At 37.0% G+C, this 16167-nt stretch overlaps 1 protein-coding gene across 8 annotated transcripts in view; it reads left to right on the top strand.

Annotated features, from left to right (window-relative positions):
• LOC150085310 (calmodulin-binding transcription activator 2-like) overlaps nucleotides 1–16167 on the top strand; it is a 736406-nt gene that overhangs the window by 139798 nt on the left and 580441 nt on the right. For 6 of the 8 annotated variants that reach the window (XM_090373990.1, XM_090373988.1, XM_090373982.1 and 3 more), the window contains one exon: nucleotides 11109–11234. In XM_090373990.1, the coding sequence (XP_090230116.1) occupies nucleotides 11109–11234 (126 nt within the window). Of the gene's footprint in view, nucleotides 1–11108; nucleotides 11235–16167 lie in introns of those variants that run through there. The other 2 variants (XM_090373984.1, XM_090373989.1) reach the window with 2 other exon arrangements.

Genomic DNA, 16167 nt, shown 5'->3' with positions numbered 1-16167 from the left:
GCAAAAGAAATTAACACGATTTTTATTTATAGGAAAGCCATTTGGGAAAGGATAGCCAAAAAAAAAAAAGTTGCTGTTAACACATTGGCAGTGTAATCTCTGTGAACGATTAGAGAAATAATTAAGAAATTAAACTGAGTCGTTAATACTGGAATAATTTCAAAGGCCATGGTCATTTGGACACACAAAATCGCATTACAATCCTCTTAAGATGTTTTTCAAGAAATCCGCTATTCGTAAACGTTTAGACCGTAGATTTTCAAATTGGATTCCGTGTGACCTTTAATGAGACAGACAGAGATGTTTTTGCGATCTTTGCTGTTTTTGTTTTTTAATGAAAGAAAATCGTATAACTTAGAGAAAAAAAATTGGAATGGGTTCTGAAATATATTAACAGTAATTTAATGCGGATTAAGAAATATCCAAGATTCAGAATTGTCTATAGCAGCAGCTTTCAAAATGTGTTTCGAGGAACTTTGGGGTTCTGCAGAGGAAGCCCAAAGGTACTGTGAATGCTCTGTTAATTTTTTATCTTTAAATTTTTATTTAATTTGCAAATAAATGTATATAACTGTTCCATGTAGTAGGATTCCACGGAAGATTTAGGCTTTCCAAAGGGCCCTACGGAAGGTTTGGATTTGCAAAAGGGTGGGGCAGTCAAAAAAAAAAAAAAAAAAAAAAAAAAAAAAAATCGAAAGGTGCCTTACTACATTGTCTACTCTTAAAGTTTAGACTACGCATCGGCCTTAGGCTCGCTGGAAGAGATTCTCTGTGGCATGCCGGTGCTCTGATACTTTCGAACTGCTTATTTTTATTTTTATTATTATTAATTTAATCAATTTTTTTTTTTTTTTTTTTTGTGTGTACACATGTCCAAGCGGCATCTCTGAAGATTTTTATAGTTCATAATGGACAAAAATGGCTCTTACAGGTTGCCGCCCCCCTGATTTTTTGACATAGCACCTTTGTTCGAATATTGTGTTAATCAATTTAACATTTCAGATTGCTTATGGATACTGTTTTTAGAGAAACGCGTTTTTAAATAATAAATAAATTTTCTGTTTATACTCCGGGACGACCAAACGATCAGAGGAGTTTACAAGATACACAGAATACAAGAAACAGCACCGTATTCAGCAGTCACGGGCTTGAACCCCGGTCATTCAAGGCACGTGTACTTATGCACCCGCGCGCCTGACCACTAGGCTACGGCGGCTTTTAAAGGCAATGCCATCATATCCCTTCTTTGTTGTGCGTCGACATTATATCATTAAGGCGCAGAAAAAAAAGTTTCATTATAAGATTTATTTTTATTTTTTTTATTTGTCCCCAAATAGTGTGACATGATACAGCGAGGGTGTTGCGCTTCTGAATTAATGCTCAGAAAACACAGTGCCGAGGAAAGTTTCATTAAAGGACAAATTTTTACTTAAGCGACAGATAAATGAATCATCGCTCCCAATATACGATGACTCTGGAAGTTTCATTAAATGTTTAAAACATATTATAGGCAGAAATCCTTTTAAATGTGAACATTTTACAGAGGGGGAAAAAATGTATCCTATGAACAATTGACGCGATTAAATTTTTACAACTGCTATTTAAATTACCTCTACGCTGCATAATGTAATGTAGAGGAAAACATTTTTACGTCTTTAGTGGTTCGGTTATGTATTGTGCATAGACAGCTTATTACGTAGCGTTTGGCACTGTCGATTTTATTGAGGAAGGTTATAGGATGTTATGGAAGATCCTATAACATTTTATGACGTTAGTCATAAAATTCAAAAAAGTGTCATTATGAATAATAATGAAATTTAAAAGAAAGGTAGGCTACATCATAGTACCGCATTGTGCACAATTTTTCTAGTGGGTTAGTACAGCTGGCCGCTTACGTGCCTGTTACATTTTAGCAATGGTTTAAAACTAATTGTAAATGTTCATTTAAAAAAAAATAATAAATCTTTTATACAAAAATTGTAGGCCAAAATGCACTAAGTTGAAAATTTAACCTTTAGAAATTTTTGATTTTGACATGACTTTCTACTTAAACATCTAAATAAGTGACTTTATACTTTGTAGTATTACAAATTTACTGAAATTTGTAATACTACAAAGTATAAAATAAAATAGAAATTATACAAAAAATTTAGAAAAAATAAATAGCTGCAGATAATGACCCTTTTCAACTGGACACACGCAGCTTTGGCTGTGACCCTGGTAAAGGCTCAAAATCGGAAACGGCTGATATAAGGTTATAGTTTGCACCCTTGGCGTTCAGTTTTTCAGTGTGCGAGGACGAATGGGTCGACGTAGAGAACGTTTCGACGTCAAATGATTGTGGAGGAAAGGTTCTAGTATCTTGACAACAGCCAACGTGGTTAAGTGCTGCTGTTCTGTGGTGTCATGTATCTACTGTGACTGGCTCAACAGCAGTCGAACAACCAGCCAAAGGTCACACCTAGGACAGCCAGGAGTGATTGATTTTGATTTGATTTGGTAGTTGTTGGCGTATCGGCTTCTGTGGCCATATTGCACCTCCCAAGGTTTTTGCAGTACTTTGATCCAAGCCCGAGGCGGGAATCGAACCCGCAACCTTTGGGTTGCCGGGCAGGTACTTTACCCACTCGGCTAGCCCGGTCGGCTCAGCCAGGAGTGGCCGACGCCCTTGGTGAGCATAGTGTGCCTTGTCTCATAACACAGCAGCGACGGAGCATAGTGGCCCATCTAACCACCCAGTACAACGTACGGATAGCAAGACCAATATCCACTTGGATTGTGCGCTGGACATTTGCTCATGTAGGCTTCTAAAATACATCCAGGATTCTCACAGCAAGTATGTTTTTTTTTTTTTTTTTTTTTGGTGGTGTTCGTGGACTTCGAGGACACTTTCGACTCCCTCTGGTGGGAGAACGCCCTCGGATCTCTACGCTCAGCCATGTGTGATAATCATATCTACCAAACTATGAGATCATACTTTCAAGACAGGCAGATCAAGATTTGTGCCAAACACCTGACCACAGCCATCACCCACAGCCTCAAAATGGTTTGCGCCTACCATGACCACATTATATTTAATGACAGGGCACGGGTCGCTCAGGGCTAAACTTTTTGAAAGGAGCCTTGAGCCTGACCCTTTCTGTCACTGCGGTGCACATGAGCGACACACGTTCTCTTTGAATGCAGTGATTATCTGAATGAAAGGCAGGTCCTGCTGAGTAATATAAATAATATCTCAGAAAATAATGTAAATCTGCTCATTGAAAATTTTTGATGTCTTCACTATATTTCAAGAGTTCTCTGCGGCAGTTTTAAAGAAAAGACTTGCGGCTAGAAACCCTACTACGGAGTCTTAATGATCCAGATTAACTTACTTTTGGGAAGGACATATCGGAAGTTAGGTCATCAACGTAATAGGAAATAAGTGACACAAAAAATTCCAATTCCTGCTTCCTGACTGAAAATTTACAACTACACTTTTAGGAAACCTTTTGCAAGAACGCTCAGAGCTACTGCGAGTGCTTCAGTGTATGCTGGGAACTTCCTCTCCTGACTAAAGCTCAGGAAAACTATGTGAACTCACTACATGGAAGCCGCCTTGAGGAACTTCTATAGCCCTACCCAACGAACTCAGATTCTACTAGGGAAGAAAATAGATCAGACTATATATTTCCTGAATAGTTAGACTACTGGACATTCTTTATGATTTATTAAACAAAAATACACGCAACCATTGGTTTTGTAACAATTTATATTTCTGTAAAAACGAATGTAAATAATTCTCCTAGAACTGGCAATAAGAGAGATTGGTAAACTCACTGGAACGTAACAATTAATATTGCTGTAACAACGACTGTAAATGACTTTCAAAATCTGTTGCTAGAACTGGCAAACAGAGAGACTGGTAACCCTCACTGTAATGTAAATAGTGTAATCAATGTTAATAGTTTATTTTCTTGTCAATGCTAACGTTAATAGGGTAACTGGTATACATAATGCTATTGAAAACTGCAGGGTTCTTTAAAAATGTTTGTCTCGGCTGTGTGACTTCAACTGGTTTTTGGAGTTCCGGCCTTTTTTTTTTTTTTTTTTTTTTTGCAGGCTTCCAGGCCTGGGAGCGGGATTGCTGGCACCCACTGGTATTGAACTACCTCCAGTGGGTGCGGGATTTTGAAAATCCCGCACCCACTGCAGGAAAAAAAAAAAACAGGCCCGGCCGGCTACTCTTGTCTGGGGACGGGCACAATGTAGCAGCTCCCCAGGTGTTGGTTGCTCCTTCGCAGAGATCCTGCATTCAATACAGATCCACTAGGTGGAGATGGACTACACCTAGAGGCCACTCTTGATGCTAGGACACACACACGCATATTCATGTAGGCAATGAATGGCTGTTGACGGCAGTCACGGGTACCCATGACAACTGCGAGACACATTTGTGCGTTGCATGGGCATGTCAGAACTAACACTGGATCACCGACATGTGGAAATATGTCTCCTGATCGAACGAATCCCTTCTTAAACTCTATCATGCTGATGGCCGTATGAGGCCATGGCACCTGAATGCACTATTAGTGTTTCGGTAGGCTGGAGCCGGTGTCGTTAAGGTTTGAAGACTATTTTCGTGGCATGCCTGCGTTCTCTAATCACCATTAATCAACGGCTTGTTGGGAACGCCTACCTTTTATCGTCGCCAATCAAGTATACCCATTCATGATGACAGTGTATCCAGACAACGCCGGCTTCTATCAACAAGACTATGCGCTATGCTGGAGCCCAACATGTTGCCAACTAGTTTCAGGAACATAATAGTGAATTCTGCGCTCCCCCGTTGCCGCCCAGCTCGCTCGATTTCAACCTAATTGAGTATATTTGGGGACCTACTGGAAATGGACATTTAAACGCTACTACCATCCGCCAGACAATGTGTGGGCGTTATCAGACACATTATGCAACGCGGGTTACTCCGCAGGGCACTCTGTGGAGCCCATGCCAAGACGTGTACGGGCTGTATTATGCGCAGAAAGGTGGTTCCAAGTTATTGTATATAGCAGACTTAAAAGTTTGTTTTACAATTTTTATAGACTATGCAGAAAAAATTTATTCAGCTTTTATTAAAAGTTTAACAAAAGCTGAATGAATAAGCAATTTATCTATAATAGGACTTGACATCCATAGCATAGGGAAAAAGGCTCTAGGTGTAAGGCATTGACCTTCCAAATTGGGGTGCCTCCGTAGCCAGGTGGGCAGGAGCAGCAGTGCGTAGCACACGCTTCTTGATTAGACCGGGGTTCGAGCTCACCACCGAATGCGGAAAGGTCATTGGGGAATGACCACCGCATATCCCGGAGCAATATGGCCTTAGTTGCTAATGCTCCTAAAAACCAAACAACTTCCAAATTGGAAGGATACAACGATGTGTTGTCCTACTAATAAGTAACACTTCTCTAAGAAAATAGCTGTAATGCTTGCTAATGTGGTGCCAGTCATTCGAGTTCAGTGTGTTGTGCTTTGTCTAACTATTGATTCAAAATCGGGAGAACTTTTTCTCACATTGTCAGGTGATGTTCCATAAATAATGAATTTCTATCATTCTGTATTTGTAATTATAGGACTTTTTAAAGAGTAATTATTTACTTTAGCAATCAGTATCTGAGTAACAAATTTCTTACAAAAAGAAACATTGATAGCAATAATTTTCGAAGTACTGTATTTTAGTTAAGCAGTATGTTGCAGAACTCATTCAAGGTTTTTTCCTTTTTAATCGTCTCTCAACGACTGCCTTCAAATGATTGATTGTTCTTATAAACTAATTTCTACCTTAGATGACAACATAATGAAAATAAACTTTTAGCCGTGAAACGAAAACAATTTTTAATGTTATGACATTTTATATTTGGCTTTCATTATTCAAATAAGAGGATCAAATATGAATGTCGTGTCGCTAAGGAGTTGCACGCACTACAGTTCAACAGTTCGAACATGCATCTTGCCCGATATGTTGAGTGATTTCGCACGCGACACTTGGAAACTGAGGAAGACTTGGAAGCAACATGGTGAGGCATGGGCAGCGAAATAAGTTTCAGCGGAAAGAGAACTACACATTTTATACCGGCACAGTTTAAAACAATCACGCGATATGAGCACATCACTAAAAATATCATTCTGGTAGGCAGAATTTACTTTGCTGGTTTCCATTTTTACACTTAGAAAAGAAAACAGCCAAGTTTACATTTTTTAACAATGAAGTAGTTGTACGAGTATATTGGTCGTCAAAATAGTTCGTTCTTCTAGAGAAAAATGTCCATCATTTATATATTTATTTCAAGATCGATCATGGAACTTACCACAACAGTGAAACTGTCATCTTGACGCGCTCATTATTCATTTCATTCTTTAATTTTATGGATTTTTAGGATATTCAGCGAGTATCAGCTATTTTTAGGAAATATAACACACGGCAATGTCCTTGAATGTGATCCACATCCAATTAAGCAATGTTGGTTTCCTCTTGAATAGTTGAAGTCGTTGTGGTCTTTATTGTTCCATTGAAATTCGGAATCAGTGTAATAGTTCAGGGATAGGAAGTTTGTTCTCTGTGTCGTTTCTCCCTTCTTAATAATAAATTCTTCAATTTCTAGTCGCCTAATGGTCCGATGCATTTAAAGTCTGCTTCTATTTGTACTCTGATGTCTTATGATTTCATCAGCCGGTCATTGAAAATCGTCCGGTTCCAGCATACATTTAAACCTACGCTATCGTATTATATCCCATAAATTTATCGTAAAAAATAAGAGAACAGCTATCATGTAGTGTCAGGAAAATATAGTGGTTCTATATATATATATATATATATATATATATATATAGACAAATGTTTATTTTCAGTGAATTGGGTAGGGGTGCTGCCCTGTCAATTGTAATTACCATGGAAAAATTGAGAATGCCAGAAAGGTAAAAGCAGATAACCTGAAATTAAATTAGATTAACATAAAAATAATAATGATAATAACGATGGTACCTAAAATAGTGGGTCCTAGGGCTTTAACTACTTCTTCAAAGGGTCAGCAGCAAAAACCGTAGGAGCCACCGCAATAAGCAGGGTATCTGTTTCTGTTATGATGTATACGTGCGAAACGTATACATTATAGCCGACCCGACAGAGACCAAAAGGAAGGAATAAAATTCAAACATAAATAAATATATAAGTATAAAATATAGCTAAAAAGCTAAAATAATGCCAATTAAATCTGGTTAAAAGAAAAATGAATGAAAGTTTGAATTCAAAAAGAAGGCAAAATACAGTATGAAATTTAAACAAAGTAACTTTAGATAACGGAATAAAGTCAGATTAATGCCAACTTACTGTTTGCTTAGACCAGAATCGGTGAAGATTGTGTGGTGATTACAGTGCAACATCGGAGACCAAAGTTTAATAATTTAAATTATTAAACTTTGTTTATTAAACAAAATTTAATAATTTAATACTTTTTCTTGCTTGCTTAGTCGCTCAGTAATGTTGATTAAATCCTATTATTTTTATCAATATTATATATATCTAATGCTGTACTTATGCGTTGTTATTTTGCTGTCTCTTCCCCCCCCCTCTCTTACACACACGGGGAATATCCACCCCGTGTGTGTAAGAAGAAGGGAGGGAAGAGGCAGCAAAATAACAACATACAGACAGAACATCTTTCTGTCTCCATGATTGAGGGATTTGTGAATTTGCACTGTTTTGAGAAGTACGGTTCGAATTTCATCGCTGATGGGAGGAACTTTTTTCAAGTGGCGGAGGGGATTAAGTTTACCGACGTCAGACGGGAGGCGCGCAGAGTTACCTTGAGATTTTCCTTATGTTTTCCATCACGAAAACAAGTAATCTGTCATAGAACAAAGACGCGGTGCACTGATAACTCATGGCTTGAGTCGCCAAAGACAACTGTTCTTAATTGTTTGGTTGATTTATCTGTTTTCAATAACTGTGTGTAACAGCCTGATATTACAGTTTTTAGATAGTCTCTAAAATTAATATAGTTGCATCCATTATAAAATCGCGTACTATTATTACCTGAAAACGAATTACTTAATACGAACATGCTTGCCTGTCACCTGTCACGAGAAGATTCAACAGACGCTTAGATTATACCCATGCAAAGCCCTTTTGGTCTGAAATTCCAGATATTGAACTAGTAATTAGTGGAATTAGCTTCTTCAATTTGTAGTAGATACATCTTGTTTTGCACGGTTCAAGCATGATCACGATAAATTTCTGTTACGGTGTAACAGCATAATATATATAAATGATTAATACTGATGTATTTGGTCAGTTTAGTTGTGCATTTAACTTTGCCTTTAATAATAACGATAAAGGGCTTACAAAGAAATTTTGTAATGAATCCTTTGCTCCAAGGTAAGAACGTGGTCTTCATTTTTCTGTTTATTTTTATTTTACAAGTGGTTTCGGGTGTTTATTTTCCTGCCATTTGTAAACACATTAAGCGCATTTTTGTTTCTAATATTCTAGTTTTTGCTCAACTGGGTTATATTTTGTATTGTAAAAACTCCATTTCTCTTTTGAGCGAACAAAGTGTAACCTGCTGCCTCAGTGATGCTGGTAATTCCCAGTAGTTAAGCGACATGGATTATATTCACATCGTGCACAAGGCGTAATTATTCTGACTCTTTTTCTTTACTACAATAGCTGGCTGTAAGTCAGAGAAATGAAGGAAACGCATTTCTTTAAAATAAAGTAGCTCTTTCTTTCTTTTTGCGAATGAAAGAGTTCCTTTCTTTTCGCGTAACTCAAGGCTGCAATATGCAATTTGTTAGATTTAATCTATAATAAGAACCAAGTATTTGTGTGAGAGAAAAAAGTCAAAGATACCCTAACCATTTCATATTGCTGTGGATTTATTACTTTGCATGTACAGTACTGTGGAAATCATCTGTAACCTACTTGTTTTATTGCATATTTTTATTTGTGGTGGTTATGTTCTTAGTGGACGATAAGCTTAAGATAATTATTAATAATCTACAAAATAATGACATTATAGTTGATTCAACTTTGTTATAATATTTTGCAATAATTGCAGCAGGAGAGGAAAGGCCACAATACGCTATATGTTTGGAAGTACTTTTCAGTGAATCTCCGAAATCAAATAAATTGCAACGATATTTAAATAATGAACACGATCCATTTAAGAAAGAATGTTTTTTATTTTTTACTTTCGTGTAATGTGAAAAATAGCCTTCATTCGACGTATTTCATAGCGTTCAATTTTTTTTTTTTTTTTCCATTGTGGAGGATCTCCTTTCCTGGGTTTGAATTGATTTGGGTCTCGAAGCCTTACTGAATTATCAAAATGAGTCGCACTCTGAAAAAGGTTGGAAACCACTTTTTCACTAGAACAATGATAGCAATTATTGGAAAGTAACTGCTCTCTCTCTCTCTCTCTATTCATGCTGTTTGGATTTGAATTTACCATTTACAACTGGTAAATCCAAACAGCATGTATGCTCTTAGGTATTTTTTTTTTTTTTTTTTTTTTTTTTGCCCTCTACAAGAAGAACATCGTTGGTGAATTTAAGAATTAATACAGTGATTGAAAATAATATAATTTGTTAAACTGATTATTAAATTCCACCCAGCGGATGATCGATAACTATTGCCTTCAATGCATTATAAGAATCAATTTGTCTCTAAATAAATGTTTTTGCTGGGAAAAAGATGTAAAAGCAGCTTTACATCACTTGTCTAATTTTTTTTTTTTTTTTGTTATATCAGTGAGAGTACATAAGTACACCTGCTTTGAGCGTCCGGGGTTCAGGCCCGTGACTTCTAAATACGGTACTGTTTCTCGTATTCTCTGTATCTTTTGAACTCCTCTGACCGAGTGGTCGTCCAGAGTATAAACAGAAAATTTTATTTAATATATATATAAATAACCCTTGTAATGTGCGGCATTTAACGTTCTCAGAAACGGTTTTAACTGGTTCTACTTATATAATGAACGGGGGAAAAAAAAAACAGAGTGTATCACAGAGCTCTGTTAGTATATAAAACATCAACAGAGTGTATCACAGAGTGATCAACAGAGTGTATCACAGAGCTCTGTTAGTATATAAAAGCCTTCTCATGTATAGACTGGGTCATTTCTAACTGACCGAAAGTGTAGGCAATTATTCGTGCTAGGAGAATAAATTTTATAAATGATTTGGTTATAGTGAATTATAAACGGCTGCCATACGTTAACTGTTTTATTCTCTTCTTCATGGCACTTAATACAAGAACTAAAGCTTGATTTCCTTATTAGCTATCATTTATTCTAAATGTAAACGTATGACGTGTTACTTTTGGCATTCCAATTTGTGGCTCCAGCTTCTTTATATAGAGTACTATCATCCGCAGTGCTTAATCAGTAATCATTGCCATCATTATGCAGGTTCAGTTTGTTTGTTTTTTTAAGAAATGTGCAATCGAAGAGTCTCAACCAATTTGTATCTCAGGTGTCCTATAAGGCAGTGAGGCCCAACCGGTGTGCCGCGGATTAGGAAAAGTTCCATTGAGTTCAATGGAAATCACTAATTAGGTATACCGTTATGCAACTTCAAATGTGAATGAATGGCAAACGATTGAGAATCACTGCAATAAGGTAACTGCGCATATTTTTGTTTCCCTATACTTCTTCATTTGTTTTGTAAGTTTCCTTTCATATTTTGTTCCATCTCCAATAATATGTTGTTATTAATGTAATTAATTGTATTACTACATTGGCGCTAGTGTAGAAAAACCATAACTAAATGATTGCTATCCATACCATTCTTTGTATTTGTAACTGTTCGTTAACCACCCCTGTCAGCCTAGTTTTGTTATCACACATTTTGATGGAGCAGTCTGTAATGTGTTATGTAATAAATACGATTTTCACAGCGCAGACCAACCTTAGAACACATGCAGCTTTTGGACGCAATTTCTCATAGCCTGAGTTACCTTGGTCCTAATAAAAAATAATCTTTTTATAATGTGTAAGTATACATTTTTGTTTTCTTCGGATTGCCTTAAATAGTTTCTTTTCTTTCCATTTTTTTTTTTTTTTTTTTTTTTGTAGGTTCTGTTCACAATCCTGGAAAAAAGACGCGTTCCATCATGGGGGAAGAAATTGGAACACCGTCGACCTCTCTTTCGCGCGGTACCACAATAAAGACAAAGAGTGAGCCTACAAAGTCAGGTAAAGGTAAGAATCTGTTTACTACCAGTTGACCTTTAGAAGATGTTTGTGCTAGCTACTGGGCTATTGATTACTTGAAAGAGGCTCTAGAGATGGCCGTACATCTCGCGCAAACGTTATTAATTAACATCCGATACCTGCTATTTCCAGGGGCTACTTTCTAAAGATCTGAGTGTGTTATTATAATTTGCTGAAATTATTTGTAAAGTGCTGATCGCCCAATTATAAAATTGATTGCTTTAAATGTGACATAGTACTAGATATTTCTCCAGTGCTTTTACAAATGAAAGACTTCAATTCAATGTATAGAATTAATTCTTACGAGAAAGTAATTTTAAGTGAAGATTTTTGATAATTTGAGAAGATTAAAGCAGAAAAGTCACAATTTTCTTCCTTTGATTGTCACAGAACGAGAAATTTATGAACTTAACTTATATGTATGAAGTGTAAGCCAAAAATTTAAAAGTAGTTGGTAAATTTGTTATATATATATTTTTTTTATTGTTAGTCATTTTCCAAAACTAGAAAATTTTTTTTTATCGATATCTTCATTGAACACCATGAAAGTGTCAGTGTATGAGCCTGTATTCGTGCAATCAATCCTTGGGTACTTGATGTTCTTTTATATAAGTAAGATTGTTTCTTTCGGTAGGATTAAATATAGGCGTTCACTGAGCGAAAAAGAAATGCATTTTTGATTATTTTCCCAAAGTAATGTCTTGGATAAGTCTTTAAATAATTAAAGACAGGTGGTGCATTAGATATGTAGAGAAAAAATTGAAAGGACAGAACCGTATGGGAATGAGAAGCAGAGAAAGCATCGTCGCTTCTGGTCTTCTACAGTTCTTTCTCTCTTCCACTTTCTTGTACAAATTATTAGAAGTAATTGAGAAATTATTTTTTTTTGAGTGACGTATAATTTTGTCAATAGTAAAACTGTCTGTATATACCTCCTTCCCACCTTTCTATTTGTTTAAGCATCCCATTATCTTCAACTACATATACACTGCCCTACCAGACGCCTCCGCAGCCAGGAGGGTAGGAGCAGCAGTGCGTAGCACACGCTTCCTGATCAGAACGGAGTTCGATCACCAAATACGGATCACCAAATACGGAGGATCACCGTGATCACCAAATACCGTGATCACCAAATACGGAGGATGCGGAAAGGTCAGGGAATGACCACCGCATATCTCCGGAGCAATATGGCCTTAGTTGCTAATGCTCCTAGAAACCAAACATCAACTGCCCTACCATTAATATCCAGACATCTACATATCTGTAAATAACCTTTATCTACAGCAAAACTAATAAAGTGCGCTGACACCTTTAGCCTTTATGATAGCCCCTAGTCTCTGTGGAACACGCTCCACCAGTTGTTTCCTAAATATCCTCCCATATTTTCGGCCATTCGGCCTCTAGAATGGCGACCATTCAGCTCTTTGTGGGCATTCTCTCCTCATACGCACCTGCCGATCCAATTCGTCCCATGGATTCTCTATAGGATGGCCAGTCAAACTACTGCCTCTTCTGTGCCACTCCAGGTACCCTGGAACACGCATACCTAGCGCGCCCTGTGAACAAGGAACTGGTCAAATACACTTTGGATGCATCAAAGCTTGCCTGCAACCACGCACACACTCCAGAGGACTACTGGTACCTGCTTCACTCTGAGCAGACAGCACACACCACTTGCAACTTCTTAATTCATTGCTGCCAAGGCCGTCATTTACAACTTCTACTTGAATCACACGAGAAGTAGTGACGACATGCCTCCTGTCGACACAACACCTCAAGTGGAGCCTACGGAGGAAGTTGCAGAGCAGACTTCTGCTCGAATTCCACCATAAAAGACCCGAAACTCTAAATGACCTTAACAGTGAATGGAACAGCGGCGGTTGCCTCTTCAGCATCATCGAAGAGTCCATCACTTTCAACGTGTGACATTTAATATGAGACTGATCCAATGCCAAGAAACTGTCTTAATTCCCGAAATTCAAATGTTGAAATGTTTTTTTTTAATATCAAGTTTTTTCTTTGTATATATATATTTTTTTCATTTTTACATAAAATGTAAATAGATTTTGTGGAAAATGTATCTACTGTTCATGTTTAAATAATAATAAAAAAAAAAATATATATATATATATATAGGATGGCCAGTCACACACTTTTTCGATGCTCATCTCAAACAGGTCCGGCATAACACAAGCAGTATGAAATGCAGCATTACCTTGCTGAATACAGTACTGGCTTCCCCGATGTGCTGCCATAACATAAGGAACGCATTGTTGTCCAGGACGTCTAGATAGACCTGGGCATTCACGGTTTTGTCCAAAAAAAAAAAAAAAAAAAAACACGAATAGTTCCTCGTCAACCCATGAAAGATAGTTCCAGACCATCACGCTACATCCGCCAAACTTGTCGAGATGTTACAGTCTCACAGGTTCTTTGGGCATCTGCTACACCCAAGCATAACCACCAGACTGGTAGGTCATGTACCGTGACTCGTCACTATAAAGCGCAGCTTTCCATTGTGCTATGGCCCAAGAACGGCAGGTCTTACACCAAGCTAGACAGCGTCTAGCATTAGTCGGGGTGATTAGCGGCTTGTGGACGGCCGCACGACCGTGGCAAGCTTATCAAATAGCTTCCTGCACACTGTACTGGTGCTGACATGTGTTCCAGGAGTGCGTGCTGCGACAACGTCGACCTTAGTTCCGAGTGGACGCTTATTCGTAGGGCTTTTCTGTCAGCTGCCAATGTTTTCTGGGTACTTTCGTGACGCTTTCAATACCAGCCCGCTTCCATTTGCAGATCACATCGCAAACCGTCGATCTTCAGTGCCGTTGAAATATGACGTACAGACCGATTGCTTATGTGGCACCCTATTATCATTCCCAGCTAGAAAGTCTGTTAACTAAGTCGATCGCGACATCTTGCATTCACAATCGTACGAATCTCCACGAAGTCCTACGAGCATATTTATAGTTGTCTCATATATGTGGTGCTTGGGTAGGACATGGCCAACTATCAACGGAAGAGTGTTCGGCTATTAATGGTAGGGCAGTGTATGTTTTTATGCTCACTGCTCTAGTTGAACTTGAACAATTGCTGCAGGCACTACACGAACGCTTAAGCTTCTGTGTTCTTAGAAATTCTATTTTTAGCGCCTTTAATTCAGTATATTTAAAATTTTTATTATAACATATTTCAATACATTTTAAATACATTATGAAGTCTGGTCGGTGTGTACGTGAATAGATGTATCTACATCAGACCACCAAAGGTTCTTCACTCAAAATGAAGAGATAATGAAATTTCTATTTTTAAAAGTATAAATAAATTCTGTCTAATGTGGTGTTATGATTCGAAGTACTGTATGCTTTTTTTATAAAAAGATATTTCTAGTTATGCTTTTTCTGTTTTTTTTTTTTTTTTTTTTTCCAGTTATATAGCCAGAATTTGAAAAGGTGTGTGGTGGGGAAGGGATGTAGAAAGGCGTTATTTTCGGTCAGTTTCGATGAACTTCATACTGTATTAAAAAAACATTACAATCCCATTAAAATATATATGGTATGAGGAACGTTTCATTGCTTGAAAGGATTTTAATAACCTAGTAATTAGTAATATATTAAAAAAAAAAAACGCAAATTTTAGGAGCTAGGCTCACTTCTTTCCAAGCTACACCACTGCTTGTTGCCATTTTTTTTAATTTTCTTACCATCTTTTAACAATGATATTAGTATGGGGACATGGGATATTTTCAGTCTTCATTTTACTGTTTCAGTATGTTTTTTTTATTTTATTTTTTAATAGTCGATTTGTTAGGGGACCTCTAAAAATCTCCTGATAAAAATTTCATTTCCCATGCCCATGGCGTCTTCTCAAGCTGATATTTAGAAGTTTATTTATTTATTATTATTTTTTTTATCTCCTTTTTCTCCATTTGTTTCGTCACTGCTGCGCAACAAGACCTGGCCTTATTTTGCTGTAAAGCACAACAAGCAAAATGAAATTAATAATTGGATTATTCATACTTGAAATGCAAAACAGTTGTCAAAGAGAATTTAAGATCACTTGACTTTCCCGCATAATAGTCATGACTTAGAAATGTAGACTGGATAGGCGTGGGATACGTTTGCTGCCATCTGGTGCTAAACTGCGTAAACTCTTTGAATATCCACTGTTTGATTTAAAGTTGTATAATCTAGATGTATTAAACAATTGAAAAAAGTAATAGCCTTGCGTTAAATAGGGTGTATTTTAATACACATCAGATAAAATTCCTCTGTTTCTAATTTGGCTCTTATTAAAATTTTCGTTTTCTTAAGTAAGCTGCCATATTTATGCTTTTCATTTCAAATTCATGTGTTATTCGACAATTTTGTTCTCAGTACTGAAATTACGAAGCATGTGGATTGAAAAAAATTCAGGGATGTACCCTGTTCATTGTAATGTGATCGAGAGAAGTGGTGGATTCGAGTAATGTGTTCACTCCGATGGGAAACAGGTATCAATGATATTTTGAAATCATAGGTGGTATCAGGGAGCAAGAAAATTGATTACCTGCCGCAAAACTTGGTGTGCACAGCGTGAATGGAGGTTTTTTTTTTAATGGAATTAGGGTATTTCACTTTAAAACTGAATGTAGAACAAATTGTATATAGAACAGGGTAATAGTCTCTATGGCTTCTTTGGCAAGAGGATCAAAGGCACATTTGGTAGCTAATTCCTGCTTTAGATTTTTAGTTTATACGAACCTGTCACAGCATGTTTGTATGCCACATGTCGCTTTAACTTTCTCGATTTATATTTGTATATCCCGATATTACTGAAAGTTACATTCAGTTATCATCTAGGAAGAGGAAAATAGAAAAATGTGTGCTTTGTATTCCAATTTTATAAAGTAAAATTGGAAAACAATAGTAAACTAAAA

Source organism: Mastigoproctus giganteus, chromosome 5, assembly GCF_048544385.1.
Source record: "Mastigoproctus giganteus isolate SK-2022 chromosome 5, ASM4854438v1, whole genome shotgun sequence".
Lineage (NCBI taxonomy): Eukaryota > Metazoa > Arthropoda > Arachnida > Uropygi > Thelyphonidae > Mastigoproctus > Mastigoproctus giganteus.
Note: the sequence above shows the minus strand (reverse complement) of the source record. Positions and strands in the feature narration are given on the sequence as shown.